This window comes from Pollachius pollachius (genome assembly GCF_949987615.1).
Source record: "Pollachius pollachius genome assembly, contig: SUPER_4_unloc_1, whole genome shotgun sequence".
Classification (NCBI taxonomy): domain Eukaryota; kingdom Metazoa; phylum Chordata; class Actinopteri; order Gadiformes; family Gadidae; genus Pollachius; species Pollachius pollachius.
In genome coordinates, this window is record NW_027641692.1 from 86,356 (window position 1) to 100,573 (window position 14,218).

General features: G+C 44.1%; 2 protein-coding genes across 2 annotated transcripts in view; both read right to left on the reverse strand.

Moving 5' to 3' along the window:
* The window catches only part of LOC307075424 (uncharacterized protein), a 218,095-nt gene that overhangs the window by 23,873 nt on the left and 180,004 nt on the right, over positions 1-14,218 (reverse strand). Inside the window, exon 39 of the mRNA XM_079759124.1 lies at positions 3,984-4,030. Within this exon, the coding sequence (XP_079615250.1) occupies positions 3,984-4,030 (47 nt within the window). The remainder of the gene's footprint in view (positions 1-3,983; positions 4,031-14,218) is intronic.
* On the reverse strand, positions 3,075-3,676 carry LOC307075428 (stonustoxin subunit beta-like). Its single transcript, XM_079759132.1, has one exon. The coding sequence runs from the start codon at positions 3,668-3,670 to the stop codon at positions 3,098-3,100; it is 573 nt and encodes a 190-aa protein (XP_079615258.1). The 5' UTR covers positions 3,671-3,676; the 3' UTR covers positions 3,075-3,097.

Below are 14,218 nucleotides of genomic sequence, written 5' to 3' on the forward strand. Positions count from 1 at the left end.
ACACACACGCACACACACACACACATTAGTGTACTGTCTGTCGTCACGTATCTGGTGGTTGTGCTTGAACCTATAAACCATTGAGATCACACCAAGCCCAGAGCCCAGGTTAGTTCATCCACTTGTGGGCCGATGTTCAGCTCTGTCTCATCAAAAGAGGGGCCCTTCTTTTAACACTGGCTGTGATAAACCGCTCAGCCATTTCATCTCCAACCCTTTGGCGACATCACACGTCGAAACGTGCCCCCCCCTCCTCCTCCAGATGTTTGGTGCTGGATGGATCAGCCGAGCAGTTGGTACGGTCCAGTGGGCTAGCTAAAGCCAATCAACATCACAGCCGGTGGTACAAATTCAATGTATGTACAAATGAGTGTGTGCATTGTGCTTAATTGGAAAAGTTGGATTGAACTCCCCCAACCCCCCTCCCCGCTCCTTGCCTCTGATTGACGTCATCTGTATCCCTCCGCAGTCCGGTAACTTAGCAACCCCAGCGTATTCGGTTGCTAAGCAACGCGACGTCAACGACTTTGGTGAACTATTTCTCTGCTGATCAACTCTATGAATGATGACAAATACATTGGAAAAAGACACACTGTGTGAAGTTATTTTTTCGTTTTGGCAAGTAGCCATTACAAATAATAAAAATACCCTTTGGCTGAGCTGATGAGGCATCAGACAATCAAGTCATTTTAGCCTGAATACATAGTTAAAAAGCACCGGAGCAGGTTGCTATCCTCATGGACAGTATCAGAACGATAACCTGTTGAACTAAATGGATGTGGTAGGCTACACCACGGGATGCATCTGCAGACCACTGCCACATAAATAAAGGTAAGACGCGATATTTATTGCTTAGGACCTGCTGGTGCTGTGGCGAGGTCTTTTGTGGTTTTTGCACTCAAGTGGTCGGCTGTTTTAACCTGCAATTGATATTCGGTGGAGTCAGTCTCTTGTTGACACAAAGTGACTTTTGGTCATTCTTGCTTTGCTTGAATTCTGGAATAATTGTGGGGGGGAGTGCATGAGTTTTGGTCAGAATGCCTGATGTAGGCTAGTTTTGATGGAATGCGTGTTGTGAATTGAGAACAGCCAGCTCATTATGTGATACAGCCTTCAGCTGTGCAACAAATATCTTTTTCTTTTTCAATCTTGACTTTTGTAGTGCTGTGTGTAGCCACACGTTTGGCCCTTCTGAACTTAAACACGCAGTTGATTTCCTTTCCTAGCTCCTCTGGTTTAAGTTGGTAGCTTAGCCATGTCATGTCACGTTGACACCAGTGGATACATGGAGCAGAACATAGTGGGTCATATGTCCGATGCTTTTTGGAAACGTTTTCTTCATAAAACGTGCCAGACAGATTTTGTCTACATTTTATTCCTTAGTAATTAGCTACATGGGTATGCCGTCGTTCAGAACCTTTCATTACCGGCACTAAAGAGAGAAAAAAGTACTTATGAAAATGCCCTTCCGAATGCGTCTCTGTCCCCAGCACATTTCAAACCAAACTGACACCCAGGAGTTCACACAGATGTAGGATTGTGTGTGTGTGTGTGTGTGTGTGTGTGTGTGTGTGTGTGTGTGTGTGTGTGTGTGAGAGATATTTTTCGATTCATCTTGGAGACACGTAAACTGTTGGGCACAAATAACTAGTAAACTAAAGTGAGTTAATAGTTACAAAAGTGGTTCCCTAGCACTATAACATCTCTAAACAGACGTTTTCTTAGTAGTCCCGCCTGGACGGTCGGCCCAAACGCACAAGAATTCTGCGTTTTCACAAAGAAATCGTTTCTATGTGGACGGGGTCTAATGCACGGTGTGTATTTATATTTCTGTAGTTTTTCCCAGTAAACCAAGTTGCATCTTAATAGTTGACTGGCTCGTTTCACAGTCGTTGAACCACCTTGCAATACTGCATCTGTATACCTTTGAATCATATCATGAAACGTATGATTTCTAAGAGCTTGTCTGATGTTAATCTAAATGTAATTTTAATGACGCCATTATGAAAGTTCGAAGAATAACTTGTGTGCTTCCTTACTGCCCCGTAGGGTCACGTGTGGTCCAATACAGCTCGTAAAAATCGAAAATAAAGATTATTCCTTGATGACGAACCTCCAAACACAATAAAACAACAGACAGACAGATTGTTAAAAAAGAAAACAGAAAGAAAGGTTACCATCGGAAAATTCAAGCAATATATTGTCAGGGATCCTGATTGAGCTGCAGTATGACCATCGACCAGCAGGGGGAGCAGATGGACTCGGAGTCCTCCATGACGTCATGGAGGTGGAGGCGGGATAACATGAAAGACCTGTGAAGGAGGAAGGAAGCCACCTGTTGACCGCCATGAAGGGGGGCAGGGCTGTGCAGAGAACATTTGAGGGGCAGGGGCTCTGATTCAAAAAAGGGCACATGGAACAAGATGTGTTATATGTCGTCTTTATTTTAAATAATGTATTACCCTTGTTCAAACTACACTGTATTGTGTAATCTTACATACGATCTTACATAGTAGTATCCATACTATATCCCTACAGACAATGTGAAATTATATTAAATCCACAATTTAACCTAAATTTACAACTAAAAATTAAACATGGGGCCTTACATCAGACTCCATTCACATGAATAAAAAATACAACCGTAATTCAAACAAAATGTTATTTTACATACAGTATTAATACTATAGAAAGGGCTATGTCAAATATATTTACATAAAACTAAATCCACAATACTGTACAACTGTGAATGAAACATGGAGCCTTGCATTAGACTACATTCACAAAAAGATTATCCATCCAAAATGCAACAATCTGACATCATACTATGTGATTGAAAGAAAAATGTGAGCTAACTACTACAGCAATCAGAATGAGAAAACATGTTTTATGATTTTTGGTGAATATGTTAAACTATTAATTGCATGCTGTTTCACTATAATGCGTGACATCAGCAAAGTGTTACCTGTAGTAAGTAGCAGCCCCCATTGGCAAGTACTTCAGCAATCAGAATAAGACCCCCCCACATGCAAACACACACACACACACACACACACGCACCCTTCGTGTGTGTGTGTGTGTGTGTGTGTGTGTGTGTCTACAACCGACACAGAGACACTGAGGAACCCCCCCCCCATACCCCGACCCCAGGGAGGAGGTCCTCCTGGGTGAAGGAGGACCAGAAGGTGTGGAGGTGTGTCAGTGTGTCTGAGGACCCTCCTCCACCTGGGGACACTCTGTAGAAGGACAGAGAGCCAGCAGGCCGGTCCAGATACACTGCTACTCTGGTGGAGCCAGCGGGGGGGGGAGGGAGGACTGTTCCTCTACCGTTGTACCGGGCAGAGTAATGACCATCAGAACAATAAAGACTCCAGGACTTGTTGTTCCATCCAAGCCCGCTGTCACCACCCCATCCTCTCCTTGTGATTCCTCTGTATGTCACTCCTATATCAACAGCTCCTTCCCTCTCTACCTCCCAGTAACAGCGGCCAGTCAGAGCCTCTCTACCCAACACCTGGGACTGGGAGTCAAATCTCTCTGGGTGATCCGGATACGACTGGTCCTCTCCGGCCCCCGTCACCTTCCTGTTGTCCTCAGACAGAGAGAGGTCTCTGTGGGCCGTGTTGGGGTCCAGGGTGAGTTCACAGGCATCTGAGGGAGAACCAGACATGATGAGCTGCTGAACCCTTCTTCATCCTCATCATCATCACTGGTACTGTTCTCCTGAACATGACATGTGAGGGGGGGGGGGTCATGTGATGTCATAGTAACGCTATTGCTATTGCCCCGTCAACCACCCCCCCCCCCACCCCCGAGCCCAGATGTTATCTTCATGATGATTGGACAGTATTAATATATGGAAGATACATGATGTCAGCCATCATCCTCATTCCCAGTAGGATCTGATCTCACTTCCTGCTGTGTGGATGGACTTTCCATCTCAGTAGTGAGTGTGTGATGTGATGAATCAAACAGACACTTACACTTCTTTAGAGCTGGTTTCAGCCTACACACTCCACCGTGCTCCACACTGGGGGGGAAACAAAGTGAGAGCAGCATGTTGAAACATTCACCTTCATCATCGGCCGTCTCATAACGTACACAACGTGAGTTACAGCTGCCTCTTCAAACCACTTCATCTAGCAGCAGCATGAATCCTTGTAGGAGACTTTGTCCCTGAGTGGTGAGCTGTCCTCTCCATACCTGAGAGTGTCCAGTCTCCAGCGTGGATCCTCCAGTCCAGCAGAGAGCAGCGCAGCTCCAGAGTCTCCTGGGTGATTATAGCTCAGGTCCAGCTCTCTCAGATGGGAGGGGTTGGAGCTCAGAGCTGAGGCCAGAGAAGCACAGCCTTCCTGTGTGACCAGGCAGCCAGACAAGCTACACACACACACACACACACACACACACACACACACAAGTAAAATCCTGTGTTTTTCTACCTACACGGTGAGACTAGTTGTCCAATTTTCATGTGTGGGTGGACTAAGGAATCAGGAATAGTTCACTCAGAATGCATAATAATGTAGTGGTCTCCCCCTATAGTCTGTGGGCCAGGACTGATGCAAAGTCAATCCTGGCCAAGCAGCAGAAGTTAAGTGACAATGTGCCAACATTACTGGCCCATTTATGGGTGCACTAAACATGCAAGAGTAGTCTTAATGTCCCTGTTTATAACACAGGGCGCTTTAAGACATTTAGAGTAGCCCCACTTCTCCCAGCACCACTACACCACTGCTTACAGCTGTTACAATATAGCTGGACTTAACTATCAATTAACAAGTATTAATCCTTGGCTTTCCTTATTTATTAGTTCATAATGAATAGAGCTTTAATGAGTTTGTTTCTTCATTGGGTACACAATATAACAATGTTATTCTGTATGCTTTTTCATATATTTGAATAAAGAATTCTAATTCTCTAGCAATTTAGATAATGAGTACTAGATATCGTAAGCTTTAAAACCCGTTTTGTGTGACAATTGCAAGTTTCATGTGACACCCTGGCTTTTCCGTGCCTTGAGCGCCAGGCCTCCTCCTCCCTTTCCCTGTAGGGTGCTCTTGAGCACTAGGGATATTGTTGCATATTGTTTGATTGTGTCTTGTACTGTTCACTTTGACCTGCAGGGGGAGCTAGAGTGTACCTGTGTTAATGAGGGAATTGGAGCCATCCTTGTTTATGGCTGCCGGGGATATAGCCGGTGTCCTGTGGCCTCATTGCCCGGCTCTCTCTGATCGGCTCTGGCTAGACGCGGTTTGAGGGCAGCGGATTGCAATGCCTTTTTGCATTATGCATTACACATGTCTTGCCGATGTGCATGACTCTTTACGTTACCTTTTCTATTGATTCATGGAAATACCTGTTAATAAATATAGATTATTGTAACTAACGTTACCCGACGGTGTCTGTCTCCCTATGTTCAACGCCATCGAGCCAAGGCGTTTGTGACACAAATCATCTACTGTATTGACATGACTGGAATTTAGATGTTGGACTCTAAAAGTGAGCTCGGGAGATCAACGCCTGAGTAGATCTCCGCCACTAAGGGGAACCCTCTCACTTGGAAAGGCTCTACCTCTCACCTACCAACAGAGGAAAGGGGGACATATTTTAAACCCCGAATGGCTTGGAAGTTCATGTTCTGATTGTTAAAAAAAAAAATAGTTCAGCAGTTGTTGTTATTTTACATATTGGGTTATGTGACATGTGGAGAACAGAAGAATGTTTCAAGATAAATTATTACGCAACATAGGGGTATTAGAATGGTTTCATTAAATGTTAATGGTATGGACAATCCGATAAAAAGGGAGAAAGTCTTAACAAAATTTGGAAAGGAGGAGGTGCAGGTTATTTTTTACAAAAACACCTGTCATTACAAGAACATGAAAAATTTGAAAGATATGGGTACAACAATGCGTCTTACAGCTAATTTAAGCAGTCTCATAGGAGAGGGGTGGCCACACTAATTAAAAACTTTGAAACAAACAAAGAAATATGTGACAGGGAAGGAAGGTATGTGGTGGTTAAGGGAAAAATGGAAGGACAAATGGTTCCATTGATTAATGTGTACACGCCACCGGACAACGAAAAGACATTCTTTGAGGAGCTATTTGATGTCACAGCTGCGGAAATGGATGGGATCTTGATTTTCGGGGGAAAAGCTAGGACACATATCTCCAAGTACATGAACATACAAATGAAGCAACTACGAGTTATAGATATATGGAGAGATAGGCATACACTAGATCAGTGGTTCTCAAAGTGGGGGTTGCGCAAAGTTTTCGGGGGGTCGTTAAAAATGTCCGGGGGCGAGATGATTTAAAAAATAAATAAATAAACCAACAGAAACAATGTATCGCGTCGCTCCCACTAAGCAAACTCAAAACAATTCCCGCTTGACAATAATCATTGACCTATTAAAGAAAGGACAGCGGATTAAAAAATCTGTTTATGTCAAGTAAAAGGAAAAACCTCGGTCACGAGAACTTAACGGCGCCGTTCACTGAGCCCTCTTGGATGCCGGGCCGAAACAACATTTGTTTCAATACGACTCCTTTAAGCTGCCCACCCCCTCCTTCTCCTGCAAAAAAAATAATAAAATAAAACGACTAATAAAACGCTTGAGGTGGCGTTTTGAAAAGAGAAAACTTACATTTTATTAGTACATGGTATAAAGATAATTATGAGCCTTTGATTGATATCCAGACATTTTCTGCGGACACACGTTCCTGTTCCCCACTTGTATTGGAAAGAACGGAGATATCTACATCTGGGCTTCTTGAATCGAGGGACCCGTCCACATCCCGCTTAAACAGCTGCAATACCAGGCTTGCTGAGCAGCACTGGTGGATTACGGAAGTTTGCACTGCTCCTGGGGGCCTGATAATAATACGGAACAAAAATACTGGGCTATTAGCCACATTTCAGGGGGGATGAATTTTGGCTTTCAATTGCGCAGGACTACCCCGCATTGTCTGCGGCGGCTATGGACATTCTTACACCCTTTGGGTCGATATATATGTGTGAAAAGAAATTCTCGTCCCTGGCATAGGCCTACTTGAAAAACAAGTAGGAGATGTCAGCTGAGCAGCGTGGAGGAAAATCTTGATGTCGCCGTGTGCGGCATCAGCCCAAGAATGAACTTATTAAGTTCAAAAAAGCAGGCCCATCCTTCACATCAGTGTAAAAAAATATATATATACTCTCAGTTCATTTAAATTTGATGCATGTTCTTGGCTTGAATTGGATTTTCTTTTTGAGGAGGAGGTTTATTATTCATGTGTCTTGTTCAGGCGTAGATCCATCTGCAGATGTACTGTTCCGTCATGTTTAAGTTCTTGTTAAAAAATAAATTAGGCATCTTGTCATTTTTCCTTTGATAGAATTGCTTCTTATTTGATTCTTTTCCTTTCAGTTTGTACAATTGTGGGAACATGCGATGAACGGGACAGGTTTTAAAATAAAGGTATTATTATACCAGACTGCCAAGGTATAGTTCAATGCTGAGTTATAGCACAGCTGTATTGTGGCACCGGTGTGATCTCTCTATTGGGAAACACGACCCACTTGAGTTCCCATAAAGACACTCTACTTTGAGCAGAAAACTAAAACACTGGTTTGTACTTTGTACAAAGTTTCATTGAAATGTCACCGCAGCACTAGCGCTATTCACGAGCATGTGAAGAAATGCACTATTCAGGATGACCCAGAGAAGAAGATGAATCCTAATTGGAGTATAATATCCAATCAGCAGCCGGTTATTATTACTAGGTATTTAATTGAGGAGGAGGAGGAGGATGAAGAGTTGGTTGGTGATGAAAGATGTCGAGGCACTGGCGTGAGTGAGTGAATCTGTTCACATGAATGGACACAGATGGATGGTACATAACCAAGGACATTCTCACTTCTAATAAAGGGCTGCGACCACATTTGTTGGCACCTGTAGAAAATGTGTCTTGAGCCCTGAGAGGACATATTCTACTTATTTGTTAAGACCTGTTATCCTTCTGGAAGTAAATCTGTTCAATGTCCTCTGATGTATTACTTGTGGTGTTACTTGTATTACTTGTGACCATTGAGTGAAACTGACCTGAGAGTTTCCAGTGTACAGTGTGGACTCCCCAGTCCAGCAGAGATCAGCATCACTCCTGAATCCTGCAGATCATTGGTACTCAGGTCAAGCTCTCTCAGACTAGAGGAGTTGGAGCTGAGAACTGAGGCCAGAGCTGCACAGCATCTCGCTGACAGATGACAGCCATTCAGCCTACACACAATAAACAGAACACGTTAAGAACTGTGATTAAAGTAACGTAGATCGCTTACTTTTAACATAATGCAGGACTTATGTTGAAATCTTTAATTAGAGATATTTTATTAATATATACTAGTCCATAAATTAGATCCTTATGTTTTTTCAATATTGGTTGTAAAATGTATAATATTTTAAATATAAGAATTTTGTAGTGTTTTACACTCGTTTTATATATTAATTTTACTTTGGATTGTAGTATTATGTATTGTATTGTAATACATGTCATAGTACACATACAGAGATGTTCTGTATATTAGGGCTACAACCAGCGGGGGCAAAAGGGGGTGGGCTAGTGGGGGCTTAAGCTCCCCCTGAATAAGGCTGAGCCCCCTCCAAGACCCCCTCCCAAAGACCCCAGTCAAATTATTATTTTTAATAATAATGTGGCGAGCAGCACGGGAACGACCAGACGGGAGCCCAAGTTGAGAGAGTTTGCAACTCTCATGGCCCAAACTCTGCAAGTCCCATCGAACTGACATATATGTTACAAAACTAAACTATGAAATCATATTTTTCATTTGCGTAAGTGATGATGACCGTCGCTGCTTGTTGTGTGATTTGATTGGTTGATTCGTACCATATTGTAGTGTGTAGTATTATTTGTTGCGCCTCTCCCCCCTGTGTCCCTCACCCCTCTCTCCCCCCTCTGTCCCTCACCCCTCTCCCCCCTCTCCCCCCTCTGTCCCTCACCCCTCTCACCCCTCTCCCCCCTCTGTCCCTCACCCCTCTCCCCCCTCTGTCCCTCACCCCTCTCCCCCCTCTGTCCCTCACCCCTCTCTCCCCCCTCTGTCCCTCACCCCTCTCCCCCCTCTGTCCCTCACCCCTCTCCCCCCTCTGTCCCTCACCCCTCTCCCCCCTCTCCCCCCTCTGTCCCTCACCCCTCTCACCCCTCTCCCCCCTCTGTCCCTCACCCCTCTCTCCCCCCTCTGTCCCTCACCCCTCTCCCCCCTCTGTCCCTCACCCCTCTCTCCCCCCTCTGTCCCTCACCCCTCTCCCCACTCTGTCCCTCACCCCTCTCCCCCCTCTCCCCCCTCTGTCCCTCACCCCTCTCACCCCTCTGTCCCTCACCCCTCTCCCCCCTCTGTCCCTCACCCCTCTCCCCCCTCTGTCCCTCACCCCTCTCTCCCCCCTCTGTCCCTCACCCCTCTCCCCCCTCTGTCCCTCACCCCTCTCCCCCCTCTGTCCCTCACCCCTCTCCCCCTTCTCCCCCCTGTGTCCCTCACCCCTCTCCCCCCTCTGTCCCTCACCCCTCTCCCCCCTCTGTCCCTCACCCCTCTCCCCCCTCTCCCCCCTCTGTCTTACCCTGAAAATTCACCTCAAAACGAATATGCAAACACAAGATTTGTGTGGAACTTCAATGGGGAATAAAGACTAACTAGACAGATAACAACTTTGAACACTACACAAACAGTTAGTGATTTTTTTTCATTCAGGCGATTAATTGTTCATCTTGACAAAGGAGGTCCCGGAACATGATCCGGCGTGTTCCGGCTCAAATTAAGCACTACCCCCTCTGCATTCAAAACATTAACTTTAACTTATTTAAAGGTGTCATTGCATCCTTTTTTCATTAATTTTGCGGTGGTTACTAGTACCAATGAATGCCCTGTGAGTCGGTTTTGGTGAAAACAATTCTCTGTTTCCCGCTGTTCTAGTGTGGTGGAGGAGGTGGGCGGGGAGGAACGACATGATTCTGGCTCTTACTCTGCTACTTTCATGACATGCAAACTTGCCTCTGATTGGTTAACATCACTGTCCATCACAGTAATAAAACCAATTAAACTTCCAGAGAGACTCAGAGAGAGAGAGAGAGAGAGAGAGAGAGAGAGAGAGAGAGAGAGTTGGAGAGAGAGACAGAGAGAGAGAAAGAGACCAAGAGAGAGAGAGAGACAGAGAGAGAAGGAAAGAGAGAGAGCTGGAGAGAGAGAAAAAGAGAGAGAGAGAGGGAGAAGGAGAGACAGACACAGAGAGAGGGAGAAGGAGGGAGAGACACGGAGAGAGAGACACAGAGAGAGGGAGAAGGAGAGAGAGACACAGAGACTCTTTTTTCTTGGCCAAGAGATGCAACGTTGATTCGTTATCGACACCAATAGCACAGGCACAAACTTGTTCCGCAATGTAAGCACCTTGCTGTTACCTCCTACCTGCCGAGATGGGCTCTGTGTCACCTGGCCTCAAAAACGATGCTGTCTTCCCGTGGGCCGTTGCAAGCCAAGGAGGGCGAGGACATGAATACTAATTCACCAACTGACGTCAGTTGGTGAGGCTTTTCTAATTTGCTCGTTTATGTGTCTATTTTCTTTCATTTGGTAATGCAAGCAATCGAGGTAGAAGGTCATTTTCACGTTCAGCATGCATATGCAACCCTGAGTGACCTATCTTATTGTGAATCTGAGTGAATCTGTTCACATGAATGGATACAGAAGGATGGTAGGTGACCAAGGACATTTTCATGTCTAATAAAGGGATGCATATTTATTAGGGTGCCACCAAATTAAAAAGATAGTAGTCAGTAAAAAATGTGTCTTGAGCCCCGACATCATTTACTTATTTATTTAGACCTGTTAACTTTCTCTTCATTGTCCTCTGATATGAAACTTGTGGTGTAACAGTTTGACCATTGAGTAAAACTGACCTGAGAGTTTCCAGTGTACAGTGTGGACTCCCCAGTCCAGCAGAGAGCAGCTTCACTCCTGAATCCTGCAGATCATTGGTACTCAGGTCCAGCTCTCTCAGACTAGAGGAGTTGGAGCTGAGAACTGAGGCCAGAGCTTCGCAGCATCTGTTTGACAGCTCACAGCCATTCAGCCTTCAGACAAACAATAAACAAAACACATTAAGAACTGTGATTAAAGTAACATAGATTTTTTACGAATGAAGGACTTATGTTGAAATCTTTAATTAGAGATGTTTTATGAATTTAACTAATATATACTAGTCAATACATAAGATCCTTATGTTTATTCAATATTGGCTTTAAAATGTATAATATTGAAGTTTTTTGTAGTGTTTGAGACTAATTTTGTAGATTTATTTGACTTAATTCGTTTTTTTTTATTACTTTAATCTAGTAGCATGTATTTGATTAATTGTATTGTAATAATGTTAAAGTACATCTACAGAGATGTTTTGTATATTAGGGGTACAACCAGCGGCGGTACAAGGCGGGGGGGGCAGCGGGGGCTTCGGCTCCCCCTGAAAAAGGTTGAGCCCCCTCCAAGACCCCCTCCAAAAACCCCTGGTCAAAAAAATATGATTTTAATGATAATGTGGTGAGCAGCACGGGAACGACCAGACGGGAGCCAAAGTTATAAGAGTTTGCAACTCTGGTGGCCCATGCTCCGCACGACCCTGAGAGAGACTTTATGTAAACACACCACACACACCTGAAACACACATCCTGTCGCCCACAACCACGACTGCCTCGGTGCCGCCGACCCTCCAAGGATCCGATGCGGCACTTGGCGACCACGGCCGTGATCACCACAATAATATGATAATATATATATTTTTATTATTATATGAAGACATCGAACTGACTTATATGTAACAAAACTGAACTATGAAATCATATTTTTCATTTACGTAACTGATGATGACTGTTGCTGCTTGTTGCATGATTTGATTGGTTGATTCATATCATATTGTAGTGTGTAGTGTTATTTGTTGTGTCAAAATGTATCAGGCCCTGCTATAAACCATCTAGCCCCCCGTAGCTCCCACAATCATATTTCTTTGGCACTGCCACTGGTTCCAACTAATAAGTAAATGTTTAAATATCATTTAGCTGGGCGATCTCTACAGAGAATAAAGTACTCTCCTCCTTTGTCCCTTCCCTCTCTCACCCTTCCCCCACATGACCCTGAAGTCTCTGTGTCATCCCATCATATTGGTTAAACCCAAAGCGTACATATAACCAAACTACTGAAAAAGGTTATGTTAAAATAGTGGGCTGCCTTTTATTAATAATAAACTTATATTTATCAATGTATCCTTCATATCAATAATTATTTATTAATACATATAGCTACATATTTAAATATGACTGTATTCAACTATTAATGAACAACATTAAAACAATATTATTTCTTGGCTTTCCTAATTTCCATACACCTGGTTACACAATATAAAGTTGTGTATATTGAGATACTTGTTATAAGGTAAGAAGGTAAGATGTTTTCTATGTTATCATATCTTTTAAATTCTACTATTGTATATATATATATATATATATATATATATATATTGTATACTGTGTTGCGTGTATTGTGATATATGTTATTAGTTAACTTACAGAGATCTTTTGGAGGCTTTGATCACTGGCAGCAGCCTCAGAAGACCCTCCTCTGAAGCGTTGTATTTCTTCAGGTCAAACACATCCAGCTTCTCTTCTGATGACAGTAATATAAAGACCAGAGCTGACCATTGAGCAGGAGAGAGAGATACTGTGGAGAGACTTCCTGATGTCAGGGACTGTTGGATCTCCTCCACTAGAGAACGGTCGTTCAGCTCATTCAGACAGTGGAACAGATTGATGCTTCTCTCTGGAGAGAGATCTCCATCTATCTTCTCCTTGATGTAAGACACGGTATTCTTGTTGGTCTGTGTTCTTGACTGTCTCAGCAGACGTTGTTTAAACTGAGTGATCAGTGATCTACTTTGTGTCTTTCCCAGCAGATCTCGTAGGACAATCTGATTGGTCTCCAGAGAGAGGCCGAGCAGGAAGCGGAGGAACAAGTCCAGGTGTCCGTTCTCACTCTGTAAGGCCTTGTCCACAGCACTCTTGTAGAGGAGGAGGAGTTTATCTTCACCATAGGTTGGTTGTTCTTCTGAGAGTAGATTTACCCCAGTGTGGATGAAGGACCAAAATACATAAAGGGCAGCCAGAAACTCCTGGATGCTCAAATGGACAAAGCAGAACACCTTGTCACCTTGGTACAGCCCATACTCTGCTTTAAAGATCTGGGTGCACAGCCCTGAGTACACTGAGGCTTCGTTGAAAAAATGTTTACACTCTGCCAGGTCTGCCTCGTAGAAGATCAGGTTGCCACTCTCCAGATGGTTAAAAGCCAGTTTTCCCAGTAAAACAATGATCTGCCTGCTCTGTGAACTCAAGTGTGGATCTGTTTCAGCTATCCAACGATACTTCCTGTCCCCCTGTATGGACTGAACCCTCAGGAAGTGGCTGTACATCTGAGTCACAGTCTTGGGCGTTTCTTCTCCTATCTGGGATGTTTTGAAGAAGTCCTCCAGAACTGTAGCAGTGATCCAACAGAAGACTGGGATATGACACATGATGTAGAGGCTTCGTGATTTCTTGACGTGGGAGATGATTGTGCTTGCTAGTGTCTCGTCTTTGAATCTCTTCTTAAAGTACTCCTCCTTCTGTGGGTCGGTGAACCCTCTGATCTCTGTCACCATGTCAACACACTTAGCAGGGATCTGATCTGCTGCCGCAGGGCGTGTGGTTATCCAGATGTGTGCAGAGGGAAGCAGGTCGCCGCTGATGAGGTTTGTCAGCAGCACGTCCACCGAGGTGGACTCTGTGACATCAGTGCAGATCTGGTTGTTCTCGAAGTCCAGAGGAAGTCGACACTCATCCAGTCCATCCAAGATGAAGACAACTTGGAACCGATCGTATCTGCAGATGTCTGCTTCTTTGGTCTCAATAAAGAAGTGATGAAGAAGTTCTACCAAGCTAAACTCTTTCCCTTTTAGTAAATTCAGCACTCTGAAAGTGAAGAGAAACGTGAAGTGTATGTCACTGTTTGCTTTGCCTTCAGCCCAGTCCAGAGAGAACTTGTGTGTTAAGATGGTTTTACCAATGCCGGCCATTCCTGTTGTCATAATTGTCCTGATTGGTTTATCTTGTCCAGGTAAGGGTTTAAAGATGTCTCCACATTTGATTGG

Bases quoted from the DNA above. Each gene is read 5' to 3' on its own strand.
- LOC307075428 (XM_079759132.1), bottom strand. From the start codon at position 3,670: ATGTCTGGTTCTCCCTCAGATGCCTGTGAACTCACCCTGGACCCCAAC.